A 22,402-nucleotide genomic window follows, 5' to 3' on the forward strand; every position below is an offset into this window, starting at 1 on the left:
ACCAGCGGGTATGTTATCAGGAGACTGCCACTTCATTCCGTGGCGCACAGACTATTATAGTACACAAGTTTACAATGCCAACTCCCAAAACATACAAAACTAACAAATAGGGATAGTTTGAAAACAAGCTATCGAAGGCCTAAAACACACCCTCCTTTCAGACCCTGTGTGCTCTCCTCCCTTCAGGTTAATCAACACTAGTGCCTGTAATTCAATTTGCAGGTGGTAGAACATGTTGAATGCTTCAAAGGACAGTCTATGTAACAGGAGAACACACAAAGAGAATAGCGAAGGCCAGTTAAACAAGATAAAGTCAAGAAGAATGGTGGGACCCAAACAGTGGAGTAAGACATGGATTAATCAGTCTAGACATGGATTTACGAACCTCGGGAGACCCTGACATCGGTTTCATAAACATAGGCAGAAGTTACTCTTTAACGGGAAGGACACGTAGCAGCTGAAAAAGCAAAAACATCGCGTTTACCACATCCGCCATGCTGCCTGAGTGAGGCAACACAAAATGGTGGTTAAATACAAAATGGCTGCTAGATACGAAGCAAAGTTAAAAACCACGTAACCTCAGACCCTCCTTTTGCCATACTCAGGCAAAGCACAAAAGACTCATGTTAGTCTGAATCGACATCGATGGTCAAGAGGCCATTGAGGTGTTGCTGCAACATCATTCTGATGTTCTCTGTTTCCTCTGTTACTGGCTTGGAAACACACACAGTGGCACAAAGTCCGCAAATAGCTGGACCGCACTGTAAACAAAGACAACAAGAAAAGATGATTGCTAGAATCGCTCCAAGGAAAGTTAACACTTTCCATCCCCATGTGGACAGTAGTCCCCAAAACCATCCCATCACAGACCAATCTCCAGTGTCCTGATGAATGGACTCAGAGATGACAAGTAGCTTAGAGATGGATTGGTATACTGTAGGGGCATTATCTGGAACGTAAACGCAGCAACTGGACCCAATCGATTTACAGACTCCGCCTCTATCAGCCAGGACAATGTCCAGAACCATTCGGTTCTGCAAAGTCATAAGGCGATCCGCCTGAAGTTCAGCTGTCAGATTATTTAATGCTCCAGAAGTTATATTTATGGTAGCATCGACCACACGAACCAGGCGTCTGATGTTTCTACTATTTGCCATTGGGCCCCAAAAAGGAAGGAATCCTTTCAGGAAATCTCCTCCCTCTTGTCCGGCTGTGTCTTCTGCATCAATAACCCCGCTACCAAATCTCTTTCTATGGTAATCTGCAGGAGCAGTATATGTCGGAGGAAGAAGAAAAGCTACATAACATGTCCCCGAGAAATGTGTGGGAAGCCATGTATAAGCTTTATCATGACAGATAAAGTATGTGCCTTGAGATGGAACTAACGGTGAAGGAGTCAAAGGTGTATAGACATATATGTGAGAACAATTACTCCTTTCTTGCTTAATTTTGGTATTCTGGCCATTTATTTGTAAACACAGATTACCTCTCTGGGGTAAAACCCAAATTGGTGCAAATTTCTTCTGTTTAATCTTATCAATGAGACTAGTGACATACTGAGTCACGTTCCATCCATCATATGTTCTCTTTTCATCTTTGGGAATCTTAATAATATCAGCTATTTTTGCCATGGTCACTATTCCCTTTATCAAAGAGCTATGACTGAAATCCACTCCACCATTATAGGACCCTCCAGGAGGATATCGGAGTAGGTTCTGGTATGCATTAGAAAACATAGCCAGATAAGCCCAGGCAGAACCTTCATACGTAAATGGAAGGACTAAATACGGCATCCCTCTCTCTGTGTTGTGTGGTAGGAGCCCACAAACCCAACAATCAGTAGTATTCACTACCAATTGATGTTGATGTAACAGTTGGATAAGTGAATTGTTAAAATACTCCATTCTTCTCATCTGCTCATGTTCTGGGAGTGCGTAAAATTTATGCGGAGAAATAGTAGTAGAGGAAATCAAAGAAGTATTTATTTATTTATTTATTTGTGGTTTTGTATAGCGCTAGAATCACTCCATCAGGCGTATCTCTGCGCTTTTGACCGGTAACTCCACGAACTTATTGATATACTGAGAGATGTTTAGATTTGATTTTTGAATAAAATGGTTTTTAGTTGCTTACGAAATGTTAAATGTTCATTACATTGTCGTAAGGTCAGAGGCAATTTGTTCCACATCTTTGGTCCTAGAGTGGATAGAGCTCTACCTCCATGCCTGGCCTTTTTGACATGGGGGACCACAAGTAAAAGGTTGGTGCTTGATCTGAGGGACCGCGCTGGGACATAAGAAACAAATCTCCGTTCGAGATAAGTAGGTCCCTGTCCGTTCAGACACTTGTGGATTAAGCAACAGATTTTAAATTTGGCCCTTTGTCTGACTGGGAGCCAATGCAGTTGCTCAAGGAGTGGTTTGGAGGGAGTTCTCGGAGGGGCATTCAGAACAAGGCGAGCTGCCGTGTTCTGAATGACCTGCAATTTGTCTAGCACTCCTTCATTGGCTGAGATTAACAGACCGTTACAATAGTCTATCCGACTCAGTACAAGTGCTTGCACCAAGATTTTCCTCACTGAGTTAGGTAGAAGAGGGAAGACTTTGCGAAGCAGGCCGATAGTGTGGAAGCATATCCCTGCTATGTAACTGGTATGCTGTTTAAGAGACAGATCTTGGTCCAGTCGAATGCCCAAGTTCTTCACAATCTTCTTGGGTTCAGGGACAGCTCCCAGCTCAGCAGGCCACCAATCCGGAGTCCAGAGTATCTTAGCTTCTCCAAACAGCATGATCTCTGTCTTGCTGACATTGCATTGGAGGTAGTTGGAGGACATCCAATGTGCCACTGCTTTCATGCCAGCTGAAAAAGAGTTCTTAACTTCGGCGGAAAGAGATTTGAAAGGAAACAGGAGTTGAGTGTCATCTGCGTAGGATACGGGGACAAATCCGTATCTACGCAACACTCCTGCCAGGGGGGCCACGTAGATATTGAAGAGTGTAGGGCTCAGACATGAGCCCTGTGGCACCCCCTTAGAAATCTCAATTTCCGCCGAGCGATATGTGCCCATGGTGACTCTCTGGGTACGATCAGCTAAGAAACTCTTTAGCCATTCCAGGGCTTTGTTCTTAAGGCCAGCGCTCGACAACCGTTGAATTAAGATGGAATGAGATACGGTGTCGAACGCTGCCGATAGATCTAATAGAACCAAGATGACTGATAAGCCCTTGTCCTGGTAGGCATGGAGATCATCAGTAACAGACAGCAAGGTGGATTCAGTACTGTATTTGGGGCGGAATCCAGATTGGGACTCATCCAAGGCATGAACTTGTTCAATATGTCTAGATAGATGTTGATTGACATATTTTTCTGTGACTTTCCCCATGAAAGGAAGCAGAGAGATGGGTCTTAAGTTTGTCAAGTCAGACCATGGTAGGGCGGTGTTCTTCCTCAAAGGTCTGACAAGAGCTCGCTTCCATTCTTTGGGGACAGTGCCTGAGATGAGTGAAAGGTTCACTAGTTCTGTAATCAGTGGGCTAAGGTGTTCATCCAAAGTGGGTATTAGTCTGGCTGGTATAGCATCCTCTGGGCTGCCACTTTTGATTTGTTTTATAAGTCGCGATATTTCTTGAGATGAAACAGGGGGAAAGATATCCAGAGATTGTGAGTCTGGTGTGGAGTCAAGGAGGGTAGGTAAGGGGTTCACCGGAGTAATAGTTGAAACCTGATTGGTATATAAAATCTTATCGTAGATTTTATCTATTTTGTTGGTGAAGAAACATGAAATCTCATCACACAACTGTTGGGACGAAGTATCAGGAGCTTCACATGCTGTTGGTTTAGCAAATGTCTGTACTATTTGAAAAAGAACTCGAGGGGAGTTTCCCGCTTCTTGTATTTGGGTAGCAATATGTGCTTTACGCGCGCAGCGAATTGCTTTATGATAGGAGGATAAAGCGCTCCAATATTTTTCTTTGTCTCCTAGAAGATGGGATGTTCTCCAAATTTTCTCTAATTTCCTGGCTCCTTGTTTGAGGGTTCTTAGTTTATCGGAGAACCAGACTTCTTGCTTCCTAATTGGCTTGGATTTAAAAAGTTTTAATGGAGCAATTCTGTCTATAGTTTTCCTGATTTCATCATCAACTTTCTTGAGAGCTGCTTCAGTGTCATTTAAATATCGTATTGTGGGAGGGTTAAAATTATCTTTAAAAGTGGAATTGGTAACTTTGTGCCACTGTCTACGGACGCAAGGTAGTGTGCTGTGGTGCGTGGGTTTATGCGCCTGGGGGGGGGTTATAAATTCCACAACGAAATGATCAGTCCAGCTCACCTGAGTGGCAGGCGGGCATGAAATCGCGTGAATATTCGAAAAAACTAAGTCCAAAGTATGACCAGCCTGATGCGTGGGTCCTTTGTTCTTTAATGTCAGACCTAGCATTGATAGGTCTGTTATCAGTGATTGAGCATCATTGCAGTCGTGTTTCTCACCATGGACGTTAAAATCTCCCACTAATGTGAACTCCCCATCATTATTTATATGTGGGGCAAGTAATTCAATTAAAATGTTGAAGTAGGGACAGGTGTTGGCTGCATACTTTATACGATCCATCCTACACATGCTAATAAACTGCATAAACATACCGAAATACATAATGCTACGCCACAACGACTGAATAATAATTTCTTATAATGATTTCTTTTCATAATTTTGACATCATTCTCTTTTCCTGCGCTATCCATTACTCTAAAGGCGTTGCTCATGATAATCTTCCTTAATCACTTAGCTGTGGTTGTTAGCCGTCCTATGAAACTGCAAGTCCTGTTGACCTAGTCACTATTCAGGTCACAGCCTAAGACTCCTACCGTGATCCTGCAACTTGATGGATAGTGGAAAAGGAATCTTTCACTTTTTTAACACAAGACAAAATTATAAAGCACAGAGTTTAATTGTTCTTCGGCAACCTTTCTCTCAGGTTGTATCGTCTCTTGCCAGGTATCGTCTGGTCCTTGAATAAAGTCTCTGGATCTGATGTGTTTAGTCATAGGTGTGGAGGTACAGCTTCCTGCAAAACGTCGTCGTCCTTTTTCTCAGAACTAGTCCAATCCAGGCGTGCACTGCTGAACGGGATGAACCTAGGTACCTTTTCACATTCACTGTCCCCAATGCCTTCTCAGACCCACTGGTCGTAAGGTAAAGGCAATGGCACCCGCTTGCAATGCACGCAGTGGATCCAGTTTCTTTTACCGACGACCTTCACTGCTGTACGGGTAGTGAGTAGGACTTGTCTCGGCGGCCCGCAACGAAGTTCCAGATTTTTCTTCTTCTGGAAGTTTTTCAGAAACACCCAGTCACCGGGTTGGATGGAGTGTCCTGGATCTGAGGAGGCCTCCGGCAAAGCGTTTTGGACCTGTTGACGAATAACACGCAATTTAGTGGTGAGGTTGTGCAAATAATCAACCAACAAAGGATACGGAATGTCTGAGTACGTTTTGGGGCGAGGAACTCCCCAAACATTAGCAGAGCGCCCGAAAACAATCTCATATGAGCTAAGCCCCAAACGAGAATCGACAGTCGTTCTAGTTGAGAGGAGTGCCAACGGCAGGGCATCAGGCCAGGAAAGGCCTGTACTAGTCTGGATCTTTGCTAACTTAAGTTTGAGAGTGCCATTATAACACTCTACCAAACCTGCTGACTGAGGATGGTTTGCCGCATGAAATTTCTGTCTAATACCAAGACCCACACACACTTTCTGCATAATCTGACCTACAAATTCACTCCCATTGTCACTCCAGACAATGCGTGGCAAACCAAACCTCGGGAAAAAGTCCTTCAAAAGGGCTTTGGCAGTAGACAAAGCAGTATTGTCCTTTAGGGGGTAGGCCTCTATCCATCTGGAAAAGGCGCAAACCACCACTAGGACATACTTAAGATTATTGAAACGTTCCATATGGATGTTATCTATTTGCAGTACCTCAAAAGGATACGTAGGGGGAGCAAAGTGACCTGCTGGAGTTGGAGTTCCCTTTACTGGATTATGCATCAAGCAAACAATGCAATGCCTCACTACATTTTCTGCACATTTAGGAATATTTTCGTTCTGCCATACTGGAGCTAGGAGTTTACATATACCCCTTGCATTAATATGGGCTGGTCCATGAGCCATAGTGACCACAGGTAATACATACGCATATGGTAACAACCATCGCTGATGCTCTGACAATTCCGTCCAACATCCCATCGTATCCAATATTCCCGTACTTTCTTTCCACTTACTCAATTCTTTCTCAGTTGCTTCTTTCTGAATAATTTTCACGCTTTCTACTGTGTCTTCACACATACCAGCATCTGAGACCCAACTTGCCGGTCCTGCAACGTACATTCGACTCTCAACATTCCGTGCCGTTTCCCTCGCTATTTCATCCGCAAATGCATTTCCCCGACCCACGTCATCAGTAATCTTTTGATGCGCACTACACTTCACAATCGCTATTTGAGTGGGCAAGGCAAGTGATTCAAGAAGGTCAGTCACCAACTGACCATGCTGTATTTTAGTGCCGTGGGAGGTAAAGAATCCTCCTTCTCTCCACAAACGTCCGAAGCTGTGGGCAACGCCAAACGCGTATTGACTATCTGTGTAAATAGTCACTCTTTTTCCTTTCGCCAACACACATGCTCTCGTCAACGCAATCAACTCTGCAGCTTGCGCTGAATTCTGTGAAATGCGTGCAGTTTCCACTATCGTATGTAGAGTTGTAACAGAATAAGCTGCTGTCATCTCGCCATTAGGAAGCTTGAACCAAGACCCATCTACCCACAGGATCCCCTCCGGATCAGTAAGTGGTGTATATTTCAAATCAACTCGACCTTTAGTTTCTTCTTCCGTATGAAGAAAACAATCATGCTGATCTTGTAAATTTTTCTCATCCAAAATAGACAACAATGTTGCTGGATTCAGAACATTACACCTCCTGATCTGTATGTGACTTGCTAAAAGCGTCAACTCATATCCAGACAAATGAACACTCGTTAAGTGCTGAGTTTTCCTGTTCAAGAGAGTATCTACTGCGTGTGGCACCATAACATTAAGAGTATGATCCAACACCAATCCAGCAGATTGACGAATAGAAATCGCTGCTGCCGCTGTTGCTCTGAGACAACTGGGTAATGCTTTAGCAACTGGATCTAATGCAGCCGAGAAATAGGCACATGGCCTTTGTTTCCCTCCAAATTGTTGTGTCAGGACTGACAATGCACAACCTTCCCTTTCATGAACATAAAGTGTAAAGGGTTTACTGTAATCTGGAGTACCCAACACAGGAGCCGAACACAAAGCAGTACGTAAATCAGAAAAACTCTTTTGACATTCATCAGTCCAAGGAAAAGGTTGGGGCGTATCTTTCAAAGTGAGTGCCAACAAGGGTTTAGCTAGTAAGGAAAAGTTCAGAATCCACTGTCTACAATAAGAGGTAATGCCTAGAAAAGCACGCACCTCTCTTTGTTTGGATGGTACAGACATTTGCGCAATTGCTTGAATACGTTCTGGGGTCAATCGCCTTCCCTCCTTCGACAAGAGATGACCTAAATAGGTAACCTCTTGTCGGCAATATTGTAACTTTGAAAGAGATACTTTGTGGTGTAAATCAGACAAATGTCGCAAAAGTGACACAGTCGCATTTTTACAGACATCTTCCGAATCAGTAGCCACTAACAAATCATCCACACATTGGATAAGAGTAACACCTGATGGCAAAGAAAACGTGTCAAGCTGGGACTTCAAGGCTTGACTATAGATGGAGGGACTCTCCCAATAGCCTTGAGGTGCACGCCTAAATCGAAAACTTCGGCCTCCAAGAGAGAAACCAAAGAGATCCCTACTCTCCTCAGCAATGGGAATGCTAAAGAAAGCATTTTTGAGATCAATGACCAAGCTGCCGAAGCCGGAATCATAGTAAGCAAAGCAGTAATATCCGGAACAACGGGAAACTGAGGAACAACAATTTTGCTGACCTCTCGGAGGTCTATCACAAAACGATACACAGGTTGCTGAGAAGGATCAGTACGCTTTAGAACAAGCAGAACAGGACTGTTACAAACATTTCCTCTCGTCTCCTCGACCACACCCTTCTGAACCAAGTCATGAACAATAGCCAACAACACTCTCTCACCATCGTTAGAGATTTTATATTGTGGAATGTGTGGTAACTTAACATCAGGCTTCACAGTAATCACATAAGGTGGAATTTGAAGCAAACCAACATCCTTCGGACCCGTAGCCCAAAGCGTAGCAGGAAGCGAATGCAGTTCGAGTGGCAGTTGGTCTTTAGATACGTACATCGGAGAAGTCAACTTAGCACCTAAAGTAAGATGTACACCAGATGGCGAGCAATACAATGTGGCAAGCAGACGTTTCAATAAATCCAAACCCAATAAATTCTCTCCGCAACCCGTCGTCAAAAGAAGTGGAGCTTCTAAATCGTACGGACCAATGGAAATAGGCAAAGGACAAGAAACAGGGTTGCGAACTGGGGCGCCAGAGAATCCCACAGAAACATTTGTTAAGCCAGACAAAGGTGCCCCAGGGAGTTTAGAATGCATAATAGAACTTCTCATTGCACCAGTATCCAAAAGAAATGGTTCCGTAACACCCAATGCTGCAACATTAACATAAGGTCCATCCTGATCCACTCGAACTGATACAACTCCCTTACTCTGTCTATAGCTGTCCTAGCAAGTGAGGAAAGCAGCATTCTCACCATCTGTGCAATAATCATCATTGTAATACTGTGCAGACTGAGATTTCCTCTGGTCAAAGTAATTTGCAGAGTCCTGAGGGGGAGAGGGACGTCGTTTCTGAGAAGGTGCACCACGCCCTCTACCTCTGGACACTGACCGAGAATCTCCATGACCCCGTGGCTGTGATCCTCCATAACGCTGCAACAGAATCGGACAACTAATCTTAAAATGACCTTCCTCTTTACAGTAGGCACATTGATTAGGACCCAAGAGAAATCGCGGAGCTGGAGATTCAGGTTTTTGCAACAGCTTCTGAAACTGTGGGGGCGTTGAAATTGGGGCTGAGCAGAACGAGGAGGATAAGCCTGTTGCAGAAGAACCTTCGTTTTTAATTCTTTAGTTTTCTTCTCCGCTTTCTCCTTATCTTCCTTATCCCTATTCTCATAATATTGAGCAGTAGCTAATATCTGGGCAGTTGAAGAAACAGCCCATGCACTCTCAGATTGTTTCAATTTATGCGACAGTTCTGGAAGTACATTAAAAACGAATTTATTTTCAAACAATCGCTGTCCACCTTGAGTACTCATATCTTGACCACTATGGTCGATGAAAGTCTCTTCAAAACGAGTAAAAAAAATCGGAGACACTTTCATCGACCTTTTGTTTGCACGCTGCTAATTTATCCCAGTTAATGCGTACAGCAGGCATCATCGTTTTCATAAGAGCTATTATTTTACCGGGCAACTCTGTAATCAGATCATCAGGTTTGGCACCACCTACTTCATCTGCGGCCGCAATAGCAGCCCAATTACCACCTAAAGCTTGATCATGGTCTTTTCTACGAATTTTAGCCCATAAAGCTTGTGAGACTACATTTCCCATAAGCAGATCAATATCTGCCAAATTCATAATGCATGCATTACCAGTCTGAGACAATTCCTTATAATACCCAGCAGGATTCTTACGAGGGTCCGGTAAGGACTGCTTAAGTGCCAACACTTCTGATCTTTTCCATGGATCATGTACCCATATACGCTGAAAATGAGCTGGAATAGGTGGATTAGCACCTGCTTGAGGAACTGCATCCCTCCATATCGGAGGAACTTCTCGCATAGGATATTGTGCCATTTTATGACGAACCGCAGGATCAGGCTCAAGAGAACTTTGGGAAAGGAAGGGAGATCGGAAAGTAACAAGCTTTTGAACAGCAGACTCTACATCAGGACCTACAATAAGTCCCTTATCAAATTGATCCAGTATCTCAAATAAACCCTGAGGAGATGAATCCAAATCCATATTTTCCCACTCTTTGATAAGAGTGTTGCACATAATATTAAAGACATATCCCTGCGTAGGCGCATTCCATTGCAGAAAGGTGTCTAAAATGTCACGCACACTATACTGTAAACTACTCGCAATCCAATTACGAGCAAGAGAATCTAACTTAGTCCGCTCTTCCAAATCTGGGATCTGACTACGAGATTGTCTTCGAGATGAAGCAGGAGAAAAGAAAAGAGATCCAAGAAAAGGTGACAAAAGACCAGAAACAGTTTCAACTAAACAATGTCGAGCTGTCGAAGAATCTGACAATAAAACAGGAGACAACGTATTCTGTAAAGCAGGAGAAGAACCAGTAGCAGCAGAAGGTAAAGGAAGCTGAGGCACAGGAGCTTGAGGTACAGAAGTCGGTGGCAAAGGGGATGGAGGTGGAATCACAGGAAGAGGCAACTGTGCAGTAACTAGAACAGCTGGATTAACAACAGGTTGTAATGGAGGTGCATTAGCGCCTAACACATAAGGTGGAGGTAACGCCAAGAGATGGGACACAAAAGGATCTTCGTCAGGACCCTTACTTTTTGAAGCAGTAGGTAGCACAGGATAACATCTGTCTAGTGCCATACGATGCTGTCTCTCCGAAACCTCAACCATCTGATCGGCTTGGTCATTGTTAAACTGTTGGGCAGCCTGTAAAATCGTCATATCCTGCTCTTTCTTATCTTTCTCAATTTGCTTAATTTTTTTCAGTTTGGATTCTTTACGCCAGAGGCGGACTTTTCTCTTAAATAGAATTGTTTCCAAATTGTCTAATATAGCAGGCTCAAAGGTACCATTTTGTGGCCACCGTAAAACACCTTCTTTTTTAGTGTATCGAATCCATGTTTCATTAAAAATAATAGGACCTAAACCATGTTTTGAATAGAGCTCATAGGTGGGAGTTCCAACAGGAGGAATCGGGCAAGAATCCTCTAGCCGGGAATCCCTAATACAACCAAAACAACAAAATTTCCTAACCTTACTAAAACCAGGCATTTCGTAACGAACTGGACTACTTACAAACGTCAAGGGATTTTAGACAATATAGTCACAGCACAAACGTACTTACCCCTTGGCTTCGGTTAGTGCACTAATCGAATAACAAAAACCAAAAAACAAAAAGGTGGGCGCTACCCACGAATACTTAACTAAATGTTTTCTCACGCCAACAGGTGTCCGTCTAACTTCTCGCGATACTAATTATCACCAGGGGCCAAAGCAGGGCGACAGTCAGGGCAGCAGTCGTCAGCAGCCGTCGGGAAGGAGTAGCCACGCCTCAAAAGACCTTCGGTCCACTTCGACATACAGGGGTCGTTCACGTGGCTCGCAAAATCCTCCGGAATTTTCTTGCGAAGCTCCTCACGACCTTCGGGCAAAACTACTACCGCTGAAGTCACCCACACGTTGGGCCGCCAATTGGAGAACCTGTCCTTACGGGCCAGGCGGCACAGGGCACACCTAAGATCTCCGGGTTCACCTGCTTTGGCAGACAGAGACACGTGACACTCTGTTAGGCGTAGAAAAGCAGATTTATTAGCTGCAGCTAAGCACAGTGGTCCTGTAAGTACACCAGCGGGCATGTTATCAGGAGACTGCCACTTCATTCCGTGGCGCACAGACTATTATAGTACACAAGTTTACAATGCCAACTCCCAAAACATACAAAACTGACAAATAGGAATAGTTTGAAAACAAGCTATCGAATGTCTAAAACACACCCTCCTTTCAGACCCTGTGTGCTCTCCTCCCTTCAGGATAATCAACACTAGTGCCCGTTATTCAATTTGCAGGTGGTAGAACATGTTGAATGCTTCAAAGGACAGTCTATGTAACAGGAGAACACACAAAGAGAATAGCAAAGGCCAGTTAAACAAGATAAAGTCAAGAAGAATGGTGGGACCCAAACAGCGGAGTAAGACATGGATTAATCAGTCTTCACTGGTTACACTGGCTGCCAATGGCAGAGAGAATTTATTTTGAAGCTCTCTGTATTATCCATAAGATCTTTTTGGGCCTTTGCCCTGGGACTTTGAGCGCTATGTGCTCCCCCTATGTATCCAGCCGCACCCTGTGCTTAGCGGATCTGTATGTGAGCTGAGTGCCTCAGGTACGGAGTGCCAGAGCGGGTAATCGCTGGTTCAGGGCACTTGTGCCTGCCCTTTGGAACTCTCGCTACCTCTTTCTATCCCTAGCATCTCTGATCACTGAATTTTTAGAAGGACTGTGAAGACTTGGCTACTCTCCAGTCACTAAGTTGCCTCTGCTTCCCACTTTACTAGACAGTTAGCGCTGGGACAACCCGTTGCTGGTGCAGCCATGCGCTTTATAAATATTTTAACATAACATTCTATGGCCAAGTCCAGCATGACCCCCTTCAGCCGAATGCCATGGTGGGCTAATCAAAACCTTGATGGGCTTCCCTGCTCAGGTGATAGAGCATGGCTAATGGCTCTCTGTTGCAGCAGCACTTGTAGGTTCTATGCCCTTCTTAACTGAGTTGGATCCTTCTCTCTACACTCTCCTGAGCCTCTGGACTGACCCTTGGTGAACGGACCCCATCCGAGAAGCACCAAACCAATATTTGGTCACAGATGCATCCCTGTAGGCAGACCGTACCACCATGGCCAGCAAAGTGATGAGACCCACTCTCCCCTTGAATCAGACATCTGTCCCCAACCCAAGGAAAGCTCTGCCCATACGAACAGCAGTCAACAGAGACCACTGACAGCTGTCAGTGTCAAGAGCCAGGCCATCAAGGTTGCTACTTGGAGTGGTGGGAAACAGACCCATGTGTTAGACATCCTTCTTCTACTATCCTTCCCGTCAGTCCACGGCTGATAGCCTGAGACTGGCCACTCAGCCTAGGGTCTGTACCCTGATGCTGAGCAGGGGTCAGTCCATCCTCCCTGTGCATCTCCATATCAGCCTCTGTACCCTCTATTTTGGAGTGGTGGGCCCAGATATCAAAGCTTTCAGGGTGCTCTAAGTGCCCCACCCCCCAACTCTTCTATCATAGATGGCAACTCATTCCCCATAAAACAGTTGATGGGGATCTGGGTACTAACTACGGCCCTCCTCTTTGGTCATCTACCCACCCCATTCCGGGGATCCTAGAGTCATGGGGCAGAAATAGTCCTGCCTCTGGGCTTGAGTTAACCTACACACCTGACCGATCTACTGCTCTGGGGAAACTTTTACACTACCGTGGTCTGACTGGCCCCGATGTCCCTCAGAACAGTGACAGGGACCCCATTCACCTTGACCTGGTGGAAGTGACATACTCTTACCTTCGGGGATCATAAATCTAACCTCTAAGCCCAATTAAGAAAGATTAGGGCATGGTCGATCTCCTGTCCCTGGTGACTACTTACCCACAGGGTATATGTGAGCTACCTCTGTAGAGGTCCCACCAGTGAATGGTTTCTTATTGCAGACAGAGTCCCCTCGCTTGTGTCCTACCTGAGAACTATCAAAGAACTAGGGTTGGAAATGGGGCACCCTGGGCCTCCACCCACCAGACGCTCCTTTCTGTTTTTCTGATAGGGCATGAGAATCCTTTCCCCCACCTTATTCTGGGACATATCTGTGTCTCCATTTACCTCCCCCTCACTCTGTTAGGGGGAACCTGAACCACCGTTCTCAGAGTTACTCCTAGGTACCACTCTTGTGGACCCTGATGCTCAGCCAGTGGTCTGCCTCCAAAGCAAGCTCCCTGGGGTCAGGGAGCCTAGTATCCACAAGGTGGTGATGCAACTCTGTAAAGCAAAGACTGAACATGTGCTTGCTAGCAATCAAATTGCACAGCCCTTTGTAATCATTCACTTCACTGCCTATCACCCAAACATCAAGTGCCTTGCAAAACATTATCCACACAATCCACCCACCCACCGGTCAGCTTCCGGTGTCCCTGAACGTCTGCCTATATGTCTCTGAGGTGAGACCATACTTCATGGTCAGAGCCTTCTTCATGAGGTGATACTTCATCCTCTCCCTTTTCCCTAGGTCTAACAAGGCACCCCCCTTTTCATTTGGAATGTGCTTCCAGTGGCTGCCCCCCAAGCCTTCTCAGGGACCCTGCGCATCTCTAAGAATGCCTCATTGACCTTAGACCAGTTGTCTATGTCATCTTCCACAACAATGTTAGGCACCAGATATTTTGAGATGTCTCCAGTGAACACTGAGGTAATGCTGCCACTATTATGACTGGACTCTGCCTGTCTGGATCTGATGTCCAGCTCCCTGAGACTGAGTTCATGGGCCCTTATCTCCCTTGCCAAAGGCTCTCTCAGCCTTTGTCTCTTCTGCTTCCGACTTTGGTTTAGCCAGCAGCAGTTTGAGCTCCCTCTCCTTTCTGTTCTCCGACTCCTCTGGGGGCAGACCCTGGGCAGACACACTACTTTCTGCCCCATCCTGGGTATTCTCTGGGGGTGAGTCAAGCTCCTCCTGCAGCTCGAATCACTGGCAGAATATCAGAAGCAAAAATATTGTGTGAACAGAATATCGTGTCAAAAATATCTTGAAACAAAATATCAAGAAGGCAAGTGCAAATAGGGAAGTACAGATTTACTATTCTTAACTCCTTATTGACGTATCTTTGAAAATCTTTATATCTTCAAGGTACATATATGTGGAGTTATATATATATATAACGATTTCCAAGGAAAGCGGTTTGTACTCTACCGCAGTAAGCCACGCACCCACTGAGTAGCGCCGAATACGGGAAACCCGGGAGCCAAGTCGTTGTAATATATATATATATATATATAGTTAAACTCTGCTTACCTATAGAAATGTACTTTCACAATATATTTGTCCTCGATATTCTTGACACAATATTTTGTCCCATGATATTTCTGTTTCCGATATTATATCTAAACACCCTGAAGCTCTTGACTCACATTTGGATCCTCCTCCTCATCACCATACAATGGTGCTTCCTCCTTCTCATTATCCCCCTCTTAGGTGGACTACCATTCCTGTACCTCCTCATTGGCTCTCAGGGATTCCTGGAGGTCCAACTTCATAACTTCTCGCTTGCCTTCAGACCCCTTTCTTTACAGAGCCCCTACAGCTCAGCTCTGGTAAGGGTGTTGAAGTTGAGCAGCTCCATCTCCATTGAATAAAAAGGGAGGTAGGGCACTTACATTTAGAAAAAGAAGAAAGCAGACAAAGGAAAACTAAGAGGATCTTAAAAAGAGGTCCTCTCTGGTCAAATTATTTATATGGGATTTTTGTGTTACACAAATCACTGTATAGTACTGCACTAACACAAGTACTGGGCCCCATCACTGAGCACCAATGTGAGTTGTTGGTTGCGTGGGGTGGTAGCCCTGCTGAAGCAACAACCACAATCCCTGTCAGGGTGAACCACTAAATTTACTAAATTAACCTGTGCTTTTCCATCTCGCAGCTTGGCACAAAGCAGTCAGGGTATTCAGACAAAGGGCTTTATTATGACTAAGGCAGTCCATTGGACCACCGTAGTCATGGTAGCGATGCGGGCACAGCAACACTGGCGGTCTGACCCCCCATTATGACTTGGGCAGTCGGACCGCATTGGGACCACTGCAACTGCCGAGGACAGAGATCCCTGGCTATGCAGTGCTGCGGCAGTCTTGAGGCCGCAATATAAGTTTACTTATAAATTAATATAAATTAAGTTATTGATTATTAATTATGCGAATTGTGTTATCAATTTTTTTAATGTTAAGTTTTAGGTGCAAGTTGTAGGTTTTGAAGGGCTAAAGGGGTTGCATTGACAGGATTGGGAACAGTACATTTTACCCCTCTGCAAAACACTGCCAACCATATTAGGATGCCAGCAGTCCTATGCATAAGGCATACGGTCTTTGCTTTGGGGGCCCGTTGCCGGCCCCCAGGGTGAAGGGAGGGGTGGGGGGTGCACATGGGGGGGAACCTATGGTACCGCCCTGCGTTTCAAAGTACAACATGGCAGACACTGCGCGGTGCCTGTCATGTTGTGCTTTGAAACTCACAACATGCATTTATAGCATTGCAGCGGACTGTGCTTTCAGCACCGCCCGCCGCAATGCTAAAAATGCGAGATGCACCCGCCACTGTGGCGGGTGCCTTCTAATTCGTCGCACGGGACCTCCGCCCCTGTGGCGGACGGTCCCTTACTACGACGGGATGGCGGACGGACAAAGTCCGTCCGCCATCCTAATCGGCCCCTATGTTTCTGTCTCCTACTCTTGGATCTACCTTAATGTCACGACACCTAGACCCTTGAATCTAATTTGATCCACAATGTTCTGCTTTTCTCTCAAATGTGTTACAAGAGGGTATTTGTTGTCATTACTATTTACAGCTCTAATATTCTCCCTCTTTCTCTCTTTTAGCTTACGTTTCGTGGACTCCACACATTTTATAGCACAAACACAAATAATTATTTAAATACAACCCTTAGAATTGCAGTTAATATACAATCTTATTTAAAGTGTTCTACTTTCATTTCAGCACTCAAATTATTTGGTCTCTTCCTTGACAAAAGTATAGCAACTACAACTCCTGCATTATATGACAGCCTGTGGGAGGATTTGGCAGCCAAGATGCTCATAATGAAGTCAGTTCTCTAATCAGTATCTGTTTTAAGGTATTGCTTGTACTGAGGAATGTCCTAAGACTAGGTGCTTTTGTGTATATCATAAAAGGTCTATTTGTAATTTGTTTCTATATATCCTCATCATCAACAAGACAATGCCCGGTGTTTTCCAGTCAAGTTCATTAAAGAGGACAAATCCAAACTTGTATCCTTTATGTGAGCAAATAAGGCCCCTAAGTGTCTGGGTCTTCACTCTTGAAGTATATGTATGAGGGAAACTTGGCCTTTGCCATATAGAATTTTATATTCAAGCAACACTCAACGGACCTGGTTAATTTTCAAAGCTGAAAGCTATGGGTGCAATTAAAATACTCCTCAAAACCTACACATGTAGGACTGTGCCTCTCTCAATATATTAGGACAAAAAGAGAGTCTATTGCAAGCCAAGTCTATTACTATGAAGCATTAGAATGTTGTGGTCAAAAGAGGGAAATAACCACTTCCCCCCTCCATTGACTCCTACCTTTATAATCCACACTTCCCCTGCAGGCATACGGGTGACAGGTTTGGAAAAAAGATTATCTAGACCAGGGGCACTATTGGAACACCTATATAGAAAGGGAAAGACTGAAACATCTGAGTCATGCCATCAAGCTTGGCATCTTCAATGATTAGACCCTTATCATTCCATACAGCTAGTGCATTGGGCAGAGCAGAGGTGGAGTCAGAAACTTGACTCCATTTGAAAATCTGAAGAGAGGGCATTGCTCAAAAGAATATAATATTGGTACTGGGATTACCAGAAGTTAGAAATGCAACTGATAACTCTAACTTGCCATAGTCAACAACTAACTAGACACAGAGCCCTCAATTGAACTAACAGAGATGTATTGTGGGCGACACATGTAGGGGGAAAACAAAAACAAACATTTACTGAAAAACACAAAGGCTTAAGTGGAGTTATTGTTAGCTTTGCTTACAAGATCATAACATATGTTTAAAAAAATTCTGAAATGTACAAAAAAGCACAGTTAAAATACAGGTATGAATAGAAAACAAAAGGAATATTCTTTCTAAACTATATCTTAACCACCTTTTCTTTCTTCCTTTTTCTTTCTTCTTTTTGCTTTCTTTTGCTTTACTTTATATAAGGCATGCCTGTTATATATTTATTGTCTTGTATTGCTATTTTTCTCAATTTGAACAATTTTCTTTTTGTTTGATTTCAATCAGTATTATACAATATTGACATTGTATTTGACTGTTGGCAATCTTTATGTTTTTAATTCTTCAATAAAAATGATTAAACTAAAAAAAAAACTGAAATTTTCCAGGTAGAGTCAGTAAACGAAACAGAACTTGTGCCCTGTCACATACTGATTATGACCTCAATATTACATCACTCATTACATTTTTAAGGACAACATTTAGGACATCACTGACGACAGCTCATTTGACATCATTAATGGTATTGTTGGTAACATCATTCATGAATAATTCATTTTGATAATAATATTTTATAATGATCAAAATTAACTCAATCATCCGTTCATCAATGATGCCTCACAGTTGCATTAATTAATCCTTTTCCCAGGTCTCCTGAAAACAAATAATCTCCATGGAGTCCCACAAATTAAACCATTGATCATTATCCACTTTGGAGGCAGTTCCTGCCACATTCCAGGATGCTAAAGTGATCCTATTATTGGTCCTACTGCATTGGGCGGTGGCAACCAAAGGTATTTCTTGAGTTCCATTTGGTAAACCAGCTGCCGCGGCTGGTTCACCAGGGAGCAATGGTGGTCAATCGCAGGTTTCTAGGTTGGAAAGAAGGGCAAATTTGTTATATAACCTTACCCCCTGGGCAAAAATGGGACCATCTACGTACCTAATGGGGGAGCGACCTAACCATAGCCAACTCTTAATCCGAGCTCCTTGGTTAACAACCTGTTTGTAAAAGTGGTACAGTGGCAAAAGAATAATTTGTGAACTCACGGACGGAGGCCTGTGCAGGTTTACTTCCACAAGATGAGCCACCTGGCTGCTATTGAAATTTATCACCACATAATCCCCTACCAAATGACTTTGGGGGACTGCCCACCCACCCCACTATCCTGGCCATGATGATTTTGTTTACCAGGTAATGGCTGCTCATTTCCATGTTCCTTAGATTATACGAGAGCCAATGGCGGCATTTGTCCATCAGTTGTGGGGTTGATTCCAACTGATTTTCATGGAGGGTAGGCACATTTGCCAGGACCAGTTTCATGTGAATCCTCCTGTGGAAGATGAAATACTGCTGAGGTACGAGCCTCTATATGGTCTTCATCAAGGGGGGAACGAGTGCCATGTGTACCAAGAGTCTGGTGAGATGTCCTTGAAATCTCCTCTGTTGTGCATGTAACCCCCGTGCCGTGGTTTGGTGGTTTTGGACTTCCCTTTGCGGGTTTCCATGTCTGTTTGCAATATGGGATGGCCCATTTGCCCGTTTATCCGTGGAAGGTGTGTTGGGCCATAGTGGAACGTGTGAGGTACATCTAGCCGCACTGGGAAGAGTTGGAGATGCAACTATGGGTATGTGGCAAGAGTGCGTTTTGAAAAGATATGTTAGATGTTGTTAAGCTGGCCAGTTGCTGGTCAATCTGGGTTAATTTGGTTATAATTGGGTCCAGGAGTATTATCATACTTTTACTTATTTCTGCCCATAAGTCCTCATTGATGAAAGATTGTAAAGTCAGAGTGTTCCATGAATCAGTGTGGGGGCTTTAGGTTGTTTACCCCTTGGCTTTGTGACATGAGTGGGCCTAATGGGTTTAGTCTGCTTGGAGATATTGGTTGTACCTGCCCTATGCTGCTTTGCGGGGGTGGTCATTTTGAGGGTTCATTGGTACTGCAGCGGTTTGGGGGGGGGGAGACTCTGAATCCTCTTCGAGCATGACAAGTGCTGGACCAGTCATGGAGAGCGAGTTCTGTTGCCCAGGTGGAAGATTGCCGGAGTTTATCAAATGGGGAGGACAGACAAGTAAGGCACCTTCCAAAGGTGCCCCCAAAGGTGACCTTGTTGGAAGGAGGAGTGGCTCCATAGACAGGCGCCTTTGAGTTAACTAAATTTCATGGGTGAGAATGCTGGCGCCTCTAGATAAAAATGCATCAAGCGTTGCTACAGACCCTCCACCCGCCTTCTCATCCGGGCCTTTACGCTTTCCCATGTTATGGAAAAGAAAAATACACAGCAAGAAGAAATCGAAAGCCAAACAGTAGCTTTTTAGACAATGAAAGATGGTAGAGGTGTTGCCCAGCCTACCCCTGGGTCCGACGGGCGTGGACGGGCCTGCCCTTGGCCCGGGTGCTTCCCCGCGCACTTCCCGCACCGCTGGATCACGTTGGAATTGTAAACACGCTCCTGCATGAAGGATAGTGGGAGAAGAAGTCCCTGCTACTGGCTTCAATTGCTGGCAATGAGCAGAGACCGAGGAAGAGTGGCAACACATGATATGGGACCGCCTTGGAATTTTAAACACGCTCCTGTGCAAAGAATAGTGGGAGGAGAAGTCCCCGTTGCTGGCTGACTTGCTGGCATGGAGCAGAGACCGAGGAAGAGTGGCTATAAACTGCACTAAGTAGACTTATTTGTGGGGGATTTATCTTTCTTAAATAAAAATGACTGCGTTGTAGGAATTTTGGCACCTTCCCTTACTGAGTTAAATAAATCTGTGAGAAAGGGGAGAAACTCTTTTGCAAATGTCTTACAGATCTATGTTGGTATTCCATCATTACCACAGGCTTTTGCATTGGGCCTTTTTTGTAGCGCTCTTGCCACCTATGTGATTGTGATTCTCACTAGTATTTAATCTTTTTAGGTACTTAACATTCGTGATAATTGTATTGAACTAAAATATCGTTCTAAACTGAATAGGTACTCTCATATAAGTTTCTGTAATGTTGCAAGAAGACCTGTGTAATTTCCTCATTCTCAGCTAGAATGATAGGAGTATCAGGGTTCTCGATCTGATTAACCAATTGTATATCCTGCTTGATCCGAATGGACCAGGCCAGGAGTTTCCCTAAATGCGTCTTTTTTCATATGTACATTGCTGGTACAATCTAAAGTTACTTATTTACTCTAGCAAAACAAATCCCAGAGATTCTGCTTAGCCAGGCTTCGCCAACTGTTCTTTATAGCCAGACCTACCTTCTGTACCTATGCAGGCACCAATTGTGGAATTAACTGCTAAATCTAGTCTATGGGGCATATTCTCAAGGAATTAACGCTGAGTCAATGGCACTTTACCGCAGCCAAGGTGGCGATAAATTTATCGCCCCAATCACAAGCTGGTGCTAACTGCTGATATCACCAGTTTACCAGCGATAGCAGCTGCAAAATCATTGCCACAGACAACCACAGCAACTATCGCTAATGAGATGCAGAGTAGGCGTTCCCTTGCCAAAAGCCGCAACAACACCACTCCGCTACATTTGCCACGACCAGCCAGATCTGTGAAAAGACCACGAAACATGCCATAAGGTGCGTTAGCGGCAGGAAACTAACACCTGCTCTGACCTGGTGCAAAGTCGGACGACAGCGTGCACCAGAAAAGGGAGCCAAGGCCAGAGGCACACCTGAAGAACAACAGATGCCATGGAGCCACTGAACATGCGGGCCGGACAACCAAGAGGGCCACAACACCCACCGCCACCACCCCCAGGACCCCCTCATCCCCCTCAGACCTCCATTGCCCCCCCCTGGACCAACACTGAGGCAGCAACAGACAAAGACCGCAAGCCTCAGAAAATGCACCAACCTCACAGACCAAACACCAGAGAATGTCATTGTCCAATACATGCTCAAAGGGACAACCCTACTCCGCATCCTGACCACCATTGTCCACAGGCTGATGGTATCAACACAGCGGACACCCAACATCCTACCTCAGACCAAGCTGCTGGCTGTGATGCACCTGCTGGCCTCTGGTACCCTCCAACGAACATCCCCACGAGTCGGAGGAGTCACACAGCCAGGCCAATCCAAGTCCCTCACAACGGTCACGCATGACACCATCAGCTTGGTACCCCACTATCTATACTTCCCCCACACTGCGCAGGGATAGCTGGAGACCAAGCAAGCCGTCTAAGCCATGGCTGACTTCCCGTAAGTGTTGGGAGCAATTGACTGCACACATGTCCAACACTGTACACAATAACCGCAACAGAAAGCACACATATCCCACCAATGTGCAGGCACCAGTGGACCACAGGGAAATCTCCAACAACGTCGCCGCCAACCACCCAGGCAGTGTGCATGATTCATACACCTCTGAAAGTCCATCATCAACCAGCCCTTCTAGTATGGCACCCACGGAAATACACTGCTCGTTGAGCAATACCAAATGCAGACACCACACACCTCAACTCCACAATCATTGGAAATGCACACGTCACAAGCTCACATACAACATGCACACCCACCAGACACAACAGCACAACTCACTGTGGGAAAGTGGCCCAGCCATAGCCATTAGCCATCAACGGCATGGCACCTCACCCACACAATAGCAGGATGTGGGAAGAGGTGGGGACCAGGCATGTGCGAAGTAGGCAAGTGACTGGTGAATGAGAATGTACACAATGCCAAGTGTGGCGTGGATATGATGGCCTGACTGTGGTATGCAGACCACACACACATATCCATGTTGACACAAACCGCTGGTGTTTGGAGTGTAGTGAACAGTGGACGCAACCATGTCACCCAGCCATTGGGGAAGATGGCTGGACTGTAGCTTGTTACTTTCCCCTCC

At 44.9% G+C, this 22,402-nt stretch overlaps 1 protein-coding gene across 1 annotated transcript; it reads right to left on the reverse strand.

The window, feature by feature from the left end:
* Positions 1–626: 626 nt before the first annotated feature.
* LOC147710451 (endogenous retrovirus group PABLB member 1 Env polyprotein-like) lies at positions 627–1,958 on the reverse strand (the record flags this gene model as incomplete). Its single annotated transcript, XM_086920009.1, has 1 exon — positions 627–1,958. A coding segment is annotated over one exon (1,332 nt), but the record flags the coding sequence as incomplete, so codon positions are not given.
* Between the last annotated feature and the right edge of the window lie 20,444 nt (positions 1,959–22,402).

Source organism: Lissotriton vulgaris, chromosome 5 (genome assembly GCF_964263255.1).
Source record: "Lissotriton vulgaris chromosome 5, aLisVul1.2, whole genome shotgun sequence".
In the NCBI taxonomy this organism is placed as follows: Eukaryota; Metazoa; Chordata; class Amphibia; order Caudata; family Salamandridae; genus Lissotriton; species Lissotriton vulgaris.